Source organism: Passer montanus, unplaced genomic scaffold (assembly GCF_014805655.1).
Source record: "Passer montanus isolate IOZ18808 unplaced genomic scaffold, ASM1480565v1 scaffold49, whole genome shotgun sequence".
Lineage (NCBI taxonomy): Eukaryota > Metazoa > Chordata > Aves > Passeriformes > Passeridae > Passer > Passer montanus.
The window spans coordinates 2,458,930-2,476,232 of NW_024369818.1; the positions used below are offsets into that span (position 1 = coordinate 2,458,930).

A 17,303-nucleotide genomic window follows, 5' to 3' on the forward strand; every position below is an offset into this window, starting at 1 on the left:
GAGAGTTTGGTTAATTTGGAGAAGGAAAATCAATGAGTAAAAAGCCATCTAAAAATGTTTTGGTAGTTATTAAAACACACTTAAGATAGACCTGGCTCACCCCATTTAAAAATATCATCTCTGTGGTCTAATCTGAGCATCTCTCTGACTGTGGAGACATGAAACAGAGTAGGAGCCTGCATAGGAACAGCTCAGAAGAGGCAGGAGGAGGGAAATCCTCCAACAGCAATCTTTATTCCTGCACTAGACAATGGTTTTAAGATGTTTCTTAATAGTTAAGCCCCACCTCCTCTCTAGGAAGATAATTAAGAACTGTCTTTCATCTCGCTGCTGTTTGGTGAGGTTAGGAGCGATACACAAATGACTTGAGAAGCTGCTGAGTTAAATCACTCCTGTTTGCAAAAATTAAAATCTGCCAGCGTAAAACATCACTAAAGGATTTGTAGTCGACGGAATAAATACCACTTGCAAGTAAACTAATATTTGAGGGATATGTGAGGAAAAACTTTCTTACATAAAGGAAAAGACTCCTTCAATTACTGCCCATCGTGCAGCTCCCTTGGGAATTTCCCAGCTCCTTCTATCAGCTGTCTCTAGGTGGTTCTAGCACATGCCTTTATTCCTTATAAACATTGTTTTATCTTCTAACTGAAGGCCAAAAATTCTTTTTTCCCCCTCAATCAGGACGAGTGCTACAAAAGCCCTTGATAGAGCAGTTGCCTGCACAGAGTGCTGGGCACGGCTGGCTTGTTTCACAATGGCCAGGAAGAGATTCATTCCTTCGAAGGGGAAAACAGCATTTTTCCATTAAGTGAACTCTTGTATAATACAGCAGCATATCTCTGCTTCTTAGAGTCTCCACAACTCTTGCTATCCTTGTTTCCAACTGAGTTGTTTACTTTCCCTCAAATCCTCAGCTTGGCAGAGCTTGTGAACAGCCTGCCACGCTGCTGAGCACAGTGCCACAAATATGAAAGGAAGAAGCAATTCTGAAGGAAGAACATCTGAAAGGAGGAAGATAAAATAGTGATGGCACGATTATTTTTATTTTATCAAGTTGCTGTAAAACTGCCAAGCCCAGAAGCTGAGCGTTTTAGCTGTGTTCTGAAAAGAGGAAGGCAGAAAGCTCTTCCCTCTCTCACTGCTCCTCCTGACCAAAAAAAGAAAAAAAAGTTCAGATGTTTCCAAGTCAAAACACTTGTAAGTTCTGAAACAGAAAGAATGAAACAGATCATAAAGCATCCTCACTTTTACCTATCTAGACAGAGATCTGTGTGTTAGGCACACGTATGAAAGCAGTTAAAGAAAAAACAATTGGAATTGAAAAGAGCCAAGAGCCTTGTTCTCACTGAGACCTGAGTGCCTCATGCACCCCCTCCCGGGCAGGCTGCTCAACAGGGAAACCAAATCTGCACAGAAAAACATCAGAATCCACTGTGGATGGCAAAGATTTCATGGATCTTGGACTTGCTGAGCACAGAGATCTTCTCCAACCTAATTGATTCTGTGAAATGATCCTTAAAATAAAACTTGGGAAGGAGAAAATTTTAACAAGTACATGACAGAGGATCACTGCAAAAATCAGGTTTTCTCATAGGGAAATAACTATAGGAATTCAGAGAGTAAAATATAAGTATGAAATATTATCAGATAAATAACCCAGTACTAAAAATGTCCCCACAGTGCAAAATACTTTGGCAATAAGTAATTAATTAATCTGGTAATAGCACTTCAGATTAGGATATTGCCCTTCCACTTAAAAGAAGCACCTAGAACTAATCTTGTCCATGGCAGTGACTGACTGTGGGCACCCTAGCAGGGAAAGTTTCCACAAATGGTGACAACCTGAGTATTTATGTGAGTCTTTGCTGAAGAGTGAAGAGGAATTTAGAATAAAATCTTGAGGGAGAGCAGCAGCACAAAGAGAGGGCATGACAAATAAAACAAAGTGCAAATTCTGCCTCGGTTGGTAGTTTACACCATCTGTACTGCAGATATATAGTGAAATTCAGGGCATTACAAAGTACTGTGAAAATTTATGGATTTCAAAACAAAGCAGTAGAATATGCATCTTTTCAGGGATGATGAATTCTACTGCAAACACCAACCACTGTCAGACTGTTTGCAACATTAATTCTTTTCTGAGTCTGGGAAATTTCTAGTGTCTGTTGGAGTTAGAAAAACAGCACTGTGCACAACAATTAATTGTGGTTTTTGGGAAGGCATAAAGGCATTTCAAAACAAAGCCAAAATGGAAAGTTTTGCTGATCATTTTCCAAACTACAGATGCTGATCTGCAGCACCAACACCTACTGTCTGGAGCCTGACATCCTTTTCTAATGGCATTTTCTCTAATTTAGCTTCATAAACAGCTCAATTTGAGCCAGTTTGTAAAATTCCAGCAAAACCCAGTTTGCATTCATAAGAGCATGGAAGAAGGAGCCTTCCGAATGAAGGAATCCATGCACACAGAAAAACTCCATTCCTTCTTCAAGGCAGAGCTAGATACCAACAAAAACATTTCATTTCCTAAGAAAAGACAAAATCCGTATTATAAAATCTGTTCTCAGTGTATTTTAAGCTAGCACCTAGATTCTGCTGTTCATCTGTGTCCTTCAGCTCCAAGCGGGCAGAATGGAGGCTGGAAACACCATTTCAGTGGCAATGGAGATCAGGATCCCATCTTTTTGAGGCTCCCTGTAATTTGCCTCCAAGTGTGGCACAAACTTGTGCTGCTGGACAGTGACAGAGGCAGGCTCAGGCAGAGGGACAGAAATGGCTGGGACTCCCACGGCCTGAAAATCAATAACTGCTCCTGCTTTGGAGAAATATGGAATGGGACAGCATGAAGAAAGAGATCTATCTGGAGGAAGATCTCATTTGTTGATCTGATTATGAGAGGGCACACCTGTGCCCCTGCACATCTCACAGACACGTGGGTGCAGAGCAGGGGACAGGCAGGGGAGCCTTGAAGCCAGGCTGGATTCTGACATTCCCAGCTCAGCATCTCAACCTGCAATCAAAATCAAAGTCAGAGCAGGAAAAGTCCCCACAGCACAATTTATTCTCCACTATTTCTCTGTTTTGAAATCCCTTCAAGGTGAAGGAAACCAATAAAATTCTAGCAAGAAGCCCCATGCAGCTCTGCTGCCCAGTGAACTCAGGAGGCATGGCCTGGGGGGTGAGAAATGTCCATTTTAAAGGACAATACTGAACTAAAAGGACTCAACACAGGCACCCTGAGTGGCACAGCAGCACCTGCACCCTCTGAGAGGGTCCCTGTCTCCTTGCAGGAGCTAAAACCCACTGCAAATGCTGACTGTGATAATCTCCCCTTGCTAGTTATTGGATTCTTTCTCAAAGGCAGATGGAGAGAGCAGTGGTGTTAATCTCATTTGGGATAGAATGAGGCCAAAATACCCATTACCTTACAGGCACTGGGGCACCAAGTTGGATAAAGCATATCTGCTTTATATGCAACGATTTTCAGCCAAAAATTAATCAGACCATAAAATATCCTTCAAGAAAAATAACTGATTTTGCAGATGAGGGGTTGCCTCAGAGGGTGAGCAACCTGGCAACCCAGAGCCACCATCTCCACTACAGACACAAAACAATAATCATATAACTTAATGGAGTGGTGAAATCCCACATTTCAGTTAACTAAATGCATGGAAAATCTCTTTTCAACACTGAAGATGTGTGAGAGAGAGTTTGGGTGTGCATTGGGAGTTTTAATGGCATTTATGAATAATTTGTCCCCTGACACTGGGTTTCAGCCTCCATCCTTTGTGAGCAACAGTGAAATATTCAGTGCTACAGAATCACAACTGCAGTGAACCTCTGCAGGTGAAGAGCTCACAGTGCACTTGTGCCTCCTTCTGCCATTGCCTGGGACAAGACTTCATGGCCCTGTTTGCTGTCCAGAACAAACATTTGTGTCACTAATTCATCAGGAATTAAGATATAATGTTCTTATGTTGGAAAAGTTCACACTTAAAAAAATGCCAACCAACCAAACCACCAGGAAAAGATGGTTACAAGTTTCCTAAAAACAGTGTGGGAAAGAAAAGATCAGGAGATCAACTCAGAGTTAAAACCCCAAAACTTCCACAAGCTTTCCCTCAAAGACTCTCCATGCAAAGATCTGCATGGAAGCCTATACCATTTTTAAGATTTAGAGCACAACAGAGAGATTTCATTTTGTTCATGCTTTCCAAGGGCTTTTCAAGCTGCTCTTCTCCCTCCCAGATGCATAAATCCCTGCTCTGGTGGAGCAGTGAAGAGGATGGATCTGCTCCTGAGCACAGCTCCTGCCTCCCCTTGCAGCTGAGTGCCAATGACAGCCAGGTGGACACTGGAAGAGGGACACCTCAATCAATCACAGCTCCTTTGTGCTTCCAATTTGAAGATTTATGCACGTTGAGCACGGCTCACAGCAAGTTATAGTCCAATGGCATTTAATGGTTTTGACACTTGGAGCTTCCTCCCAAATAACAGGGATGTCTCTGCTCCCTCGCCAAAAGGGGGTGAAGGAAAAGGAAAAGCCATTCTGAGCATCCCCATGGATAACTGAGCACCTCACAGATCTCATCTGCATCTTCTGAAAGCAGGCCTGTGTGATTTACTCAGACACTGGCAGGGCTTTGTGCATCTCCAAAGATGAAGGAGTAGCTGTCTACCTGCCCTTTTTGGACCATGTGTCACTGCTGAGTGCCCATCTCCTCCAACTCGGTGTGAAAAAAGGAGGATAAATGCCCTGGCTGCTGTGAGCAGCACAGCTCCTCCCTGCAGCCCCAGCCCGAGGCACGCTGACAGCTTTTTGGGGTTCCCTGTTTGCATTGGGGTGACCCTGTTTGCACTGGGCTGGGGCCCAGGTGATGCTCTGCAGCCGAGCTCCCTGCTCCTCCTACCAATCCTTTCCTCTTTGCACCTCTGTTTGAGTCTGTAACAGCAACACTGACATGTCAGAAGCAAGAGGAAGGAAAAGACTTAACAGTGTGAGCCAAAGGAATTAGGCAGACAACATTGCTGTCACGGCGGACAAAAAGGGAAAGATATTCTACAAGGCAAATGGCTCAGAAACCATTTAAATGTTTCAAGGAGGACCTGAAGCCTTTGCTGTAGGCTAATTTCCCCTTGAGCAGTTTGGATGTTTGGGCTGTGGGAGCACAGGGAGCAGTGTGACAGGGCTGAGCATGGAGAGCCAGCCCCAGAGCCCTGCTGGACTGAGCTGCATGGAAACTCTCTGGGGAGGACTCCCTGCTTTTAATTAACTCATGAGGGAACTCTATATTGGCTCAGATTGAGAGGTTTTTTATCATGGAATCATGAGCCAGCCTGGAAAACAGACAGCTAAACTTAAATGAAATGGGAATTATATTCTGCTTTTGTAATAGTCTCCCCTGCTGAAATCAATAGCAAATTCAGTGCTCACAGCTCTGAGAGCCTGCTTCTTTTTGTCCTTATTTTCTCTGAGTCACTGTTCAGCTACACAGAGACTAACCTCCACTGCCAAGCGCAATGGCTAAACAGGATCTTGAAAAAATCTTTTATATATACTAAAGTCTGTCTGAAATTCTGCTAGGTTAATACAGAGTTCTTCCTGTTGGCCAGGTAACCTCAGCAACCCCTCTCCATTGTGGAGTAAGTCTTGATTTAATTAGAATTAAGATTTTATTTGCAAACATCTTGTAATTACCTTTTTTATTTTACAGTTGAATACTCCCCGTGGCCTACTACAGGCTGATATACTGGTTTATATGTGGCAAGTTGGTGGTGTTCTATTCCACATTAACTGGAACCAGGGGAAACTATCAATAGACAAGAGATTGTTAATGCCCCTTTCCACTCCATAAACTGCCTTTTCAGAGTCACCTTCCAGAACTGTGCCCTGATTTCTGGATACATTATTTGTTCATGATGTCAGAGATAATTAGTGTGTTTTCTTTTCTCTTCAGTTTCTCAATAAAATGTTATTTCGTTCCTGCAGATACTCAAATCACACCAAGACAACTGTCTGCTTCCACTTGGCTTCAAGCTTGGGAGGTCTCAATCAGAAAGATCAAGTATCAGGTTTTAAGACTGAGTGCTCAAAAAGAGTTCAGAAATTTATGTAGAAAATTCTAATTTCATTTAGAATCCCCACATCTTCTACTCTGATCTGGTCTCTTATTACTGTTTTGTTGTTTGTTTGGTTTTTTTTCATTTTACCAAGTTTTGTTTGGTTTTTGTTTTTTTGGTTTGTTTGGTTTTTTTTGTTGGTTTTTTTTTTTTTTGTGTTAGCACTCAGGATTGCAATTGAAGCTCCATTACATAAGAAATATATTCAAGGAATATTTGAATTTACTAAGGCACCAAATAAAATGGGAATATTTTTGAGCACACAGATTCTAAATACTGAATATAATCTGGGTGTGAATAGACTGTATAAATCTGTTTAGGTGGCTGGTTTCTATTGAAGACACCAAACCAGGAAAAAAGCTTTGTTTTCATACTGACTTTGACTGGTTTTGAGTCCTAAAGGCTCAAGCTGTGACCTAAGCAAACAGAGCACACCAGGACTCCATGAACAATAATTCAATACCCATGAATTGTGGGAACAAAATATGCACAGAATTCTTATTAATTGCTTCTTTTTAAATATTTAACCATGGTTGCTAATATTTATTCTTAATTTAAAACACTCATTTTATAATTAAAAAAAACAAACAACCTATTTTAATTTTGAATATTTTTAAAGCCAACATCAAACCACAGGCCATATTGCAATATATCTCACTTGTCAATAAAATGAGTGCCTAAATAAGTACCCTCAAGCATATTTTTCAGAAGCAGAGTAGCAAATGTGGTTGGATTATATTTATTATTGGCAGTTTTTTGCCTGTGAGCAGGAGATGAGGGGAGCAAGGTGAATTGCCAGTTCTCCTAATAAGACATCTCTGTCAGAGGGTGCTTGGAGACTTTTCTGTCCAGAAATGCTCAGGGGAAAGCCTGGCGGCAGATCAGGGCTCAAAACCAATGAAAAGAACAAGAAGTGCTGCACATGGCTGTGCCTGCATTGCTGGGCATTTGGGGGGAACCAGAATTACATGACTTGATTTACTTTACAAAAACTGATTTGTAAAACCCCCTGTGGATTTCTTAACTATACTGTGGAGGGATATAAGATTAGTGTAGCAATTCCCATCATCAAACGTATTTACTGCTAAAATATTGGATTAGTGATGTTGTATCCACTGTTCTAAGATTATAAAGTGATTCTTTAAAATGAAGCAAAAAAACCCAACCCCTACACTCTATCATTTGTAATTAGATTTGAGTGAGTGGCTTTGCCTTTCCAGAGAAAGCAATTCTGCTAAAAAAAATAAAAAATAAAATAACCAAAAATGGACTGTGCTCTGCACACAAAGAGAAAATAAAACTAGAGATTTAGAAGAATCTTCTTTTTGAGACACAAAGGGCTGTATTTGGCTGGATCTTGTTGCCCCTGCCTGTGATGCCCAGTGCTGTGGAGTGCCCCACCTTTACAGCAGGTGGTAATAAAGCCTTGTTGGTGTGAAATATGGTTTATCTGAACACACATCATTTATTTGAAATCATCATCATCCTCAGACACTCACCCCTCCCAGAGAACTCTGAGGGTCATCATTGTCTCAGGTTCCACTGGCAGTGAACAGTGAAGGAGGAAGAGCATGAGGATGGGATAAATTAACATGTTCATTAAAGTAATTATGCTACATTTGGGCCAGGAAGATTAATGCAGCTCTATCCTGACTTTTTAGTCATTATCTTCAGTGACTAAAAGCACTTGGAGTTCTTACAATTAATAAACAAATAAAAAGCTGCAGCACTATCATTACCTGCTTGCATTTTACCCCCCTAGGAACCACTTGTATGAAGTATTTCAGAGAGACACAGAATAGGCAGTCATGTAGGAGTCACCAAAAAGAAATTAAATCAGAAATATTCTGCAACTGAAGAGTGGGAGTTTTGTTGTACCTGTCATGCTGGCAAACCTCACTATTTGCCACTACTGCAGTTTAAACTTAAGCATTGTTTCTTTTGAATATGAAAATCCCTGTTGTCTCTTTCTAGATTCATCTTCCCAGTAATGACAGAATCCTAAAGGTTTTAGGGTTGGAGAAGACACGGTGATCCCATCATCTCCCTGGGCTGCCTAATTCCAGTGCTTTCAGTGAAGAAGTTTTTCTTTCTTGCCATCTCATCTAAACCTTGGCAAACCTTTGGGCATTTCCTCTCATCCTTTCAGTTGTTTTCTGAGAACAATCCCACCTTGCCAAAGTCTGGAAGAAACAATTTGTTTCTGATTCAGAGCCACAGTGACCAATATTATTTCATGTCACTGCCATACAAAATTCAGCACCAGCAACCTCAGAAATTTAAACAATCACAGATTACTTTGATTGTAAATTGTCCTGTTTATAATGGACTGAAAATTTAGAGGCTATAAATACATAATCTTAACTGCAGTAGCTCTGAACAGCCTTGACAGGGTTTATCAGCTAAATGTTTAATCAGGCAAAGCAGCAAAAAACACAACCACAGGAATACATGGTATTTAGCATTTAAATAAAGCTTGTAAACCAATGACAAGTCTATTTGGGCAACTACTCCCACACATGTTCCTTATCTGCAAAGGTCTTGTCCCAAATTTATCGGAACCAGTCTCTCGTACTTTATTTTCCAGGCAGTAACATCAGTTTCCATTCACTGACTTCACAGAAAAAAAGATGCAGAAAACTACAAGTTAAAAGGCATGGCCATGAAAAAAGAATTCCCACAATGTCAATGTCATACTGCTCTGTGAACTTAATCAACCACAGCCAAAACCCCTAAAAAGCACAACTGTAAAACCAAGAACAAAAACCCTGCCATACAGAAGGAGAAATGAGCCTGACAAAGCACTACAGCTCTTTTCTTGTCTAATTGCAGAGCTGTTTCAAAATTCCCAGCAAAACCTGGCTGCTTCCAAGACCCAACCTTGAGCAAATAAGGCAAGTGGGAGCCATGGCAGCACAAATCCCAAATCCTTGTTTCCCCAGCCTGTAACCTCTGGGTGAAATTGCCCTGCTGCTAATGGGTACCAGCTTCTCCCCTGCTGCTGGCAGGGGCCAGATGTGGCTCTTTCTGCCTCACTGCCCTTTGGCCCCACACACAAACCCTGCTCTGGGCTGCTCCATGCTCTCCCTGCTGGCAGAACTCACCCCACAGCAGCCCAAGCACACTAAATGATTTTTTATATTTATTATTAAGTAGACACAAGTAGCGAGCCTCTCCCTTGTGTGTGGTTTGGGGGACTCAAAAAAACTCTCATGGAAGTAACACCTTTTTGTACAGAGGACTTGGCTTTGCTCGTGGTTCATTCCAGCAGCTTTTAAATACATTTCTCCTCCTTTTAGAGTTGGGAACCATTTGCTTTATGAGCACCATTTGGATCATTTGCCTGTTGCTCATAAAATAGACAAAGCTTTTATCCATGCCATGAATTTTTACTCACTTTATACAAAATACCTAAGGAGGGATTTGCAGTGGCCAGAATTACATCCATGAAAGAATTATCAACTAATTTAATTTTCTGCTACAATAATGGTTCCAGCAGTTTTTGATTTTGTTGATTACATTTCTTCTCTCCAAGAAATAAAAAAGCATATTATTGTTAGCTTCTTTGTATGTATTTGCTTTAGAAAACAGACTATTTTTTAAAGTAAAAAATAAATAGGAATGACAAAAATATTTTATGAATTTTAATCTTTGTAGTTATTAATTAAAGCTGTGGCAAATGCAGATTTCAATAGCAATCAAACAACATGGTGACGGTCTGTTGTTGTTCCAGCAAGAACAAGGATTCCCATCAACACTGGGACAGTGCAGCAGAATATTTCCTTGGCAGGACTGCTGGCAACAAGTCACCCAAACCACCAAGGAAAAGTGGCTGCAAAATTCACCTCTGTCACCCACGTTCACGCACCAGTGCCCCACTAAATGACAATCACAGGATCAAGCTGCTTCAACAGCTCCTCTCTCAACTCAGGAGCCAAAATCCTCTCAAAGAACCCAAACCCAGCCCCAGCTCGGAGCTCCTGGAGAGGAAATGCTGTAAGGGAGGAACAGGAGGAGCCCATCAATGCTCCACCAGCTGCACAGGGACTGCTGGAACCAGACACCTCCCTGCAGGCTGCTCCTGCACACGAAGGGTTAACTTCTGCTGGTAGCTGAGGAGCACAGCAAGCCCTGCAAGGACTGCACATAAACATTATTGATTGCAGACTCAGATCGATGGGGCTTAACTGCTGTGATTAGCAGCTGCCTGCATGGAGGGTTTGGGAGGTTTGGCCATGCCGGGGCTGGGAGCAGCACCCGCTGCTCTGGATCTTTTCTTGGGAAAAGGGGAAATCCTGAGATTTGGAGAGCAGCAGCTCAGGGACTGCCCTACAGCACGAGGCTTGCAGATTTACTGACAAATATCTCCTCTCTGCATGCACAAACAAACAGCTCGTGTCTGGGACTGCAGGGAAGGGTTTCCCAGCCGAGTTTCTATATTTTAGCCAGCTGTATGGACTGGCCCGTGGAAGCCTGCCCAGCCAGCATTGCACCTGCTAAAGGGAAATGCACTCAGGCATGAACAGAGCTGTGAGGGCTTTTTCATTTCTGCTTCTCAATTCCTACACTGTATTTGCCACAAGCTTTGGGAGTAGAGGCCTCTAGAACAAGCCTAACTTCCAGGATTTCACATTTCACTGCTTCTTTCATTCCCTCACATCACAACCTCTGATGCCACATTCTACATGTGCAACACGCTGATACACAGGGAATAAACAGCAAAAATGGCTCTGAAATCCTCCACATAAAACATTTATAATAAACATTTTTTTCAAGTAATTACAAAGACTGAAGTATTCAAACCCATTCTGTGTTAAGAAAGATTACATATTAATATCCATGTTTCTTTATTGCTTTTTTGCATGATTAATTATTGCTTCATTCTTGGTTAAGTCCTCATGAAGGAAAAGGTTGATGTCTCAAAATTCCCTCCCAAAATAACAAACATTCACCAATTCATTTCTACACCAGATGCTCACAGTTTATTGACACACCAATAGAACCATCAAAGTAGTTTTATTTTGTCAAGTTCTGCAAAAAATTTTTAAGCACAAGTTGAAGGCAAGGTAATGCTGGCATTTCTCCCTAAAAAAAGAACTTAACTCAAAGGGGACCACCAGTCTGAGCAGCCAAAAACCAAAACAAATCATTTTGACATGCGACAGAATAACCACAGAGCAACTTGTTGCAACAATTTTTTGCAGATTATTTCCACAAATACTTACAGAAACCACCACTACGGAAAATAAGTGATCAGAAAAGTTGTTCCAGCCTACCTGTGGCTGAGTCCAGGGCTCCAAGGTGGTTTCTTTCAAAGGAGTTTGTGGCCTTCCCACTTCTTTTGTGTGCTTTTGGGGGAAAAAAAAAAAAAGAAAAGATGTGTCAGTGATATGTTCAGTATGCATTCAGCATTAATTTCCCATGAGGGAATAAAACAGTCAGGTACAAATTCCATACAATAATGTATCAATGCATCACTGCACATATTTGGAGTAGGCTGTAACTTTTTTTTTTCCACTCAGCTAAGTACAGAGTTGCTGTATCTTTCAAGGTGTGGGGATGCACAACTTCATCTGTGCATACAGATAAAAAATTCAGCTAAAATTATGAAATTATTTGCCAACGGAGTAAGGTTCAGCAGCAGAAATTCAGAGGGAACTCAACTCTGCTTTTTCTGCTGTTTCCTGCCCAGGTTGTGTTATGCTCACTGTAACTTCAATAGATAAATCAGAAAAGGAATTTATAGGAAACATTTTTAAAGGCTGATTTTTTTGGATGTGAAGCCATGTTTTCAGATGAGAGCCTTTGTCTTTCCTTAATCTCCACAGCTGGAGCCAGGAGACAGAGCAGAAAAAGGTTTTCTGTCTCCTGGACTTCCCACTACTTGGAATGTTTTAAGAACAACCACCCCAAATCAAAGTCCATCTAATCAAATAGATTAAAGTGGTCTTCAAAAGCTCTGATCCTTCACACTTTCTTCTTTTACAATACCAAAACATCCTGCAATTATTTATTAACATCTAATTACTCTACTGCAATAATAAATGGATAAGATTTTGGTCACTGGGACTGAGCATTCAACAGGATTTTGACACTTTTTCATTTTCTCCATATGTGCTTCCAGTGAGGGAACTTTAAACATTGCTATAAAGGATACAAGTCCCATATTTTCTTGCTCCCTAAATTTTTGTTCTTTCATAAAACAGAAACAATGGCATTCACAAGACTAAAAAAAAAAAAAAGATCTTCTGCTGAAATACTTTTAAGTAGCACCAGGATTTTCCTCCTTTCCTCCTCCTGAAATACATCTCTAATGTGCTACCCTTTGGCCATATCTAATGCAAATATCACATTGTCCAGGCCCCACACCAGAGTGCTCTAAATGCCCATGGAGACTGCAGAGGTTGACAGAGAAAAGGAGAGAGATGCCACTGGATTTGTCTTTTACAACAAACTATGGCTGTTTAAAAGGAAGCATTGTTTTTTAAATACAGAATTTGTGGGCAACTTCAGTTTGCATGGAGCATTCACAGGGCTTCTTTCTAAAAAACACCTTATTAAATGGCAATTGTGTTTTGGCAGGTTAGATTGCCTGTAATAATAGATTGCAGGCAATAATTTTTACCATTTTTTGTTATTTTATATTTTGGGGTAGCAATGGAATATGATTCATTGTTGAAATAGAACAATAAGTGCATTTCAAATGTAAAAAGAAATAACCACAGATTTAGTGAATGCTGAAAAGAGTTAAAATGAATTCATCTAGAAAGGGAAGGTTGTGTTTTTCATGTGTTCAAAAGCAAATGTAGTCTACCTTATAATCTTGCTTTAATCATCAGCCATCAAAGGGACCCAAACACACAATGAAAATTATTAAACATATCAATTGTAATGCTAAAGATACCATAATAATTCCACATGGGCCAGCCTGCCAGGAACTGATGTTAAAAATCACATTATTTCTTGAGAAATAGTTCTTGGCATTTCACACCAGTTTTTTATACAACATTTGTCCACTCAGAGGGCAAAGAGAAAAATGAATAAACAAGTGTATGATTATGCAAGGAAAACAGATGCAAAAGTACATTTAGGTGAAACAGCACTTGAAATGTTTGGGTAACACTGGAAGCCACGTTCTCAATCTTAGATGTGGCTTAAACAAAACTCAAGAACTTAATGCTGAATTTTACTTAGACTGACCCCATTTACTTCCTAAAGTTCCCCCTGCCCTGCACCTAAAGAGACTCTCTCACCCCGCTCTGAAGATAAAATATCAGGAAACAGGGACAGCACACAGAAAGAGTGAAAATAGTGCAGATTCCAGGAAAGTGCTGCTCAGGCAGCAGGCTGCTCCTGGAGGGAAGGAGGACAAAACCAAGCAGCAGCTCCTTTACCCCTGCAGGCTTTCCTCGCACAGAAACACCTTGGTGGCTCTCACTCCAATTTTCCAGTTCTGTTTCACAGCCAGCTCTGGTTTGCCATGGAGAGCCCGGGAGGGGATTTGTGTGATCACTCTGCACGTGGACAAACACATCCCACAGGGGCTGTGAGCCCACAGGGACAGCTGGCACCCACCTGTGCCTGCAGCTGGGACAGGAGACAAATCCTCTGCAGCTCCAGCCCAGCAGCTGCCCCTCTCCAGGTGTGGTACCTGCTCTGAACTACCTGGAGTGCAGAGCTCCTTACTCACCCTGGCTCAGATACACACACCCTGCTAGTGGGTCACACTTTGCCACAAGTTCACTTTCCTCTGTTATAAAAGAGGATGTGGTAATGAGAGAAAATCTTCACAGGAGCTTCTTTCTCCCAGAACAGATAAGCTCTTACTAAAAGTGGGAAGTTTTTGGAAGCCTTTATCCCCTTGTTTTGCTTGGAGCATCTTCCTGCAGCCTTCTGCAGCTTGCCCAGCTCCCCTGAAGAAACAACAGACCATGCTCACAGTCTTTTATGTTCCCTCCACTTCCCCAATTCAACATTTATGTTCCACATGGGGAAGAGAGCTGTGCTGTGATGAGATCAAAGATGGAATTGGATTGGATCAAAGATGGAAGATTCCAGCCTGGACACAATGTTGTGGTTCCAGCAGTGCCATTGGAGCTCCCCCAGCCCTGCACACACACTGATTGCAGTTTCTCTAGCAGGCAAGCCTGCCTGGTGGATGAATGAGGTTCTTTCCATGTTGGAAGAGCCACCTGTACCCCTGTAGGAGCCAGCTGCTCTTCCACCAGCACAGGGGGCACCTGGACAACTGCTCCTGCTGCTCCCACTGATCCAGCTCCTCCTGAGAGCTCTGCTGCAGCTCAGGGAGGCACGTTCTGCTCTAAATCATCATCTGGCACCGTGTCTCTGCTGTGGTACAAGCACTGAGCAAGGCAAAACCAGACAGGGAACCACATAAAACCTTGGCGGCTTTAAAGGTTTCCTTCATCTCCAAATTATTTCCTTTTGTCTGTTAGGAAATGCAAAAAATTCCAGCTGCTTCCCAGGCCTGTCTATCTACATTAGGTCCAATTTTCAGGTATTTTCAATAGGAACAAAGTTTTGGTTTGCTATGGCATCAGTCTGACCCATCACCTGACCACCTAGAAATTGCCCTGATCAGTGGTGCCAGCAATCAATAAAGTCCAGCATAATAACCAGGTCATAAAAAGACTGTGTACGAAATATTTTGCTGATATTTGGAATTTTTTGTCTGGTTGTAACAGCAAAAGAAAGCTTTAATATTTAATCAAAGCAGTTAAGTTTTTTTTTTAAGGGGAAAATGAAATTCATCATAAATATTTCCTGTTGTTTATTAGAAGCAATAAGTTAACAAACATATAATTACTTATGACAACTTGACAGGCAATATCCAGGCTCCCAAAAGCCCCCAGAGAAAATTAACTGTAAAACAGATTTTAAAGGTTATGAAAGTGTTCTAAGTCAGATATGATGTTTGCCTTTAATGGAGTTATGGATCTGGGTGTTTCAGAGTGGTCCTCACTCTGAAACATGTGGGGAGATCTTTGGTGCATCTGAGAACTCAAACTGATTAGGTTTTATTCTAATACTAAATACCGGACTGGGTCAGCTGGATAGATGTTACCTCCATTCCATTCTCTTTCTCTAGCAACAAGTTTTTGCTTTTCTTCAAGGCTAATCTTGACTTGGAGTTAAAAAGGAAAAATAAAAATTTACAACACGACAACTCTGGTTTACCTACTCTGATTTCTGGAAAAGCCCTAGAATTATCTAGGCAGATACTACCCCCAGTAATTCTAGTGGTTATTGATTACTGTGAGTAGCAATAGCAGACTGGAATTCCAAGATAATACCATACATTTTTCTCTGGTGCCTTAGGAAACTGCTATGGCAGCATTAAAACTGTCTGACTCCAAGTGTCCTACTCCTGCACTTTACAGCAAAAGAAAAAAAAAAAAACAAACCAAAAAAACCAAAAACACCTGTATGAAACAAGCTTTCAAGCTGAAAACTTCTATAGCTTGAAGTGAAATTTGGGAAACAAACAAAAGACATTTGCTAAGCTGCATATCAGCTATGCTACATTATCATAGTACAGTTGGGATTGCAAAGGTTTATATGTTTGGGGCAACTTCTGTCTGCCAAGATCTACATTTTTAGACATGAAGTGCACTCTCCACTATTTTTCTGTCACACATTTTAGTCAGAAAATCTGGTATACTGATTTTACTGTCCAGGCAGAATGTCCTTGCACTGAGACAGAGGAGTCCTGTAAGCTGAGGAGGAGATTATCTCTATTACCAATGCCTCCCCCTTGCCTCTAAGTTGATTTCAGGTAATTGGATTCCTGCAGTCTTCTTCAGACTCCCGAGATCCTCCACAAGAAAGGTGAACAGAAGGGTTAATTTTAGTGACAGGAGTAGAAGTTTATGAAAAAGATTGCTAAAATAAAAGTTTATTCTAAGTTTCTAAGGTTTGTATATTTCTGTATAAAGAAAGCCACAGGGCAGCTGAAATGAAGATGTCCTTAAGGATTCCTATAGAAAGGTTTCTGCTTTGTGTTCAAGAAACAAGGTTTGCCAGAGGACAGAAATACAACTAAATATACAGATGAGGGTCCCTTTGTGGAGAGATCAGTGAGGAACCCACGAGTCTGGAGCCCTGAAATGTAACTTAGGAGCTTTCCAGAATAAACAGCAACTTGGAATCACCACTGACAACTTCCACTCTGTTTTGTTTTGCTGTACCAGCTACAGCTCCTCCTCTGGAAATACCAAAATGCCCTATGACGTGGCTCTGCATCCTCCCAGCAATTCCTTGGGCTCAAAAGCCACAATTTCACCCAGCAAGTCTCCAGTGGTGCTGCCAACAGGCAGCTTTTACCTCGCCAGTCCCTCTTGAGAGATGCAATAAATCCCCCAGAGCACATCCAGCACTAGGAGATGATTTCCAGGGGTGCAGCACACCCACGGCTGTTCTGCTGCCCCTGCAGGGAAATCAGCCCTTGGCTCACTTATTTCCCTCTTTTGTTCCAACACATCTCTGGGGAAAGCTGGTGCTGGGCAGGGGGATGGGGATAAAGGCAGGGTGTGGGGTGCAGCACACCAGGAACGCTCAGAGGTTTAACAAAGCCTGACATGAGATTTGCCAGATGGTTCTGTACCGGATTGTAAAACTTTAAACTAATCTTCATTTAAGAGTTTTAAGGGCTGTATCCCTCTTATAAAGCCTCTTGCTCTTTTGCCTGGTTGATTCTGGTAAATTATAGATCAGACTTTAGAAAACTGCTTCCATGAGCAGCGGCTCCTTAAATCTCAGCTAAACTGAGCAAGAAGATTACATGTTATTATGATGTAGCACAGCAGGATTTCTGTACAGCAAACATAATGATGTAGAGAAGGATAAAACTATCATTCTGCACAAGGAGGTCATCCACAGAAGAACAATGCTGTCTATACAGCAGCCAAATCCATCCCTGCGTGGTGAATCTTCACTGGGAAAATGTTTTTTTCTTAATAGTTCTGTAAAGAAACCCAACCATAAGCAAAAAACCTGAATCTGCACTTCAGGATTCAACCATCAAGCGCTGTACCACAAAGGAGATGTCATTAGGGAGAAATTATTCTAAATACCACTAGAAAAAAAGTATCTATTTCAAGGGCAATTTTAGGGTAAATGCATCTTGTTGGTTTTATGCAAGGAGAAGGGATTGCCTGTGA

The 17,303-nt window shown here is 41.4% G+C and overlaps 1 protein-coding gene across 3 annotated transcripts in view; it reads right to left on the bottom strand.

Moving 5' to 3' along the window:
• PCDH11X (protocadherin 11 X-linked) overlaps positions 1 to 17,303 on the bottom strand; it is a 421,119-nt gene that overhangs the window by 215,774 nt on the left and 188,042 nt on the right. For all 3 annotated transcript variants that reach the window (XM_039722627.1, XM_039722626.1, XM_039722628.1), the window contains one exon: positions 11,400 to 11,471. In XM_039722627.1, coding sequence (XP_039578561.1) covers positions 11,400 to 11,471 — 72 coding nt within the window. The remainder of the gene's footprint in view (positions 1 to 11,399; positions 11,472 to 17,303) is intronic.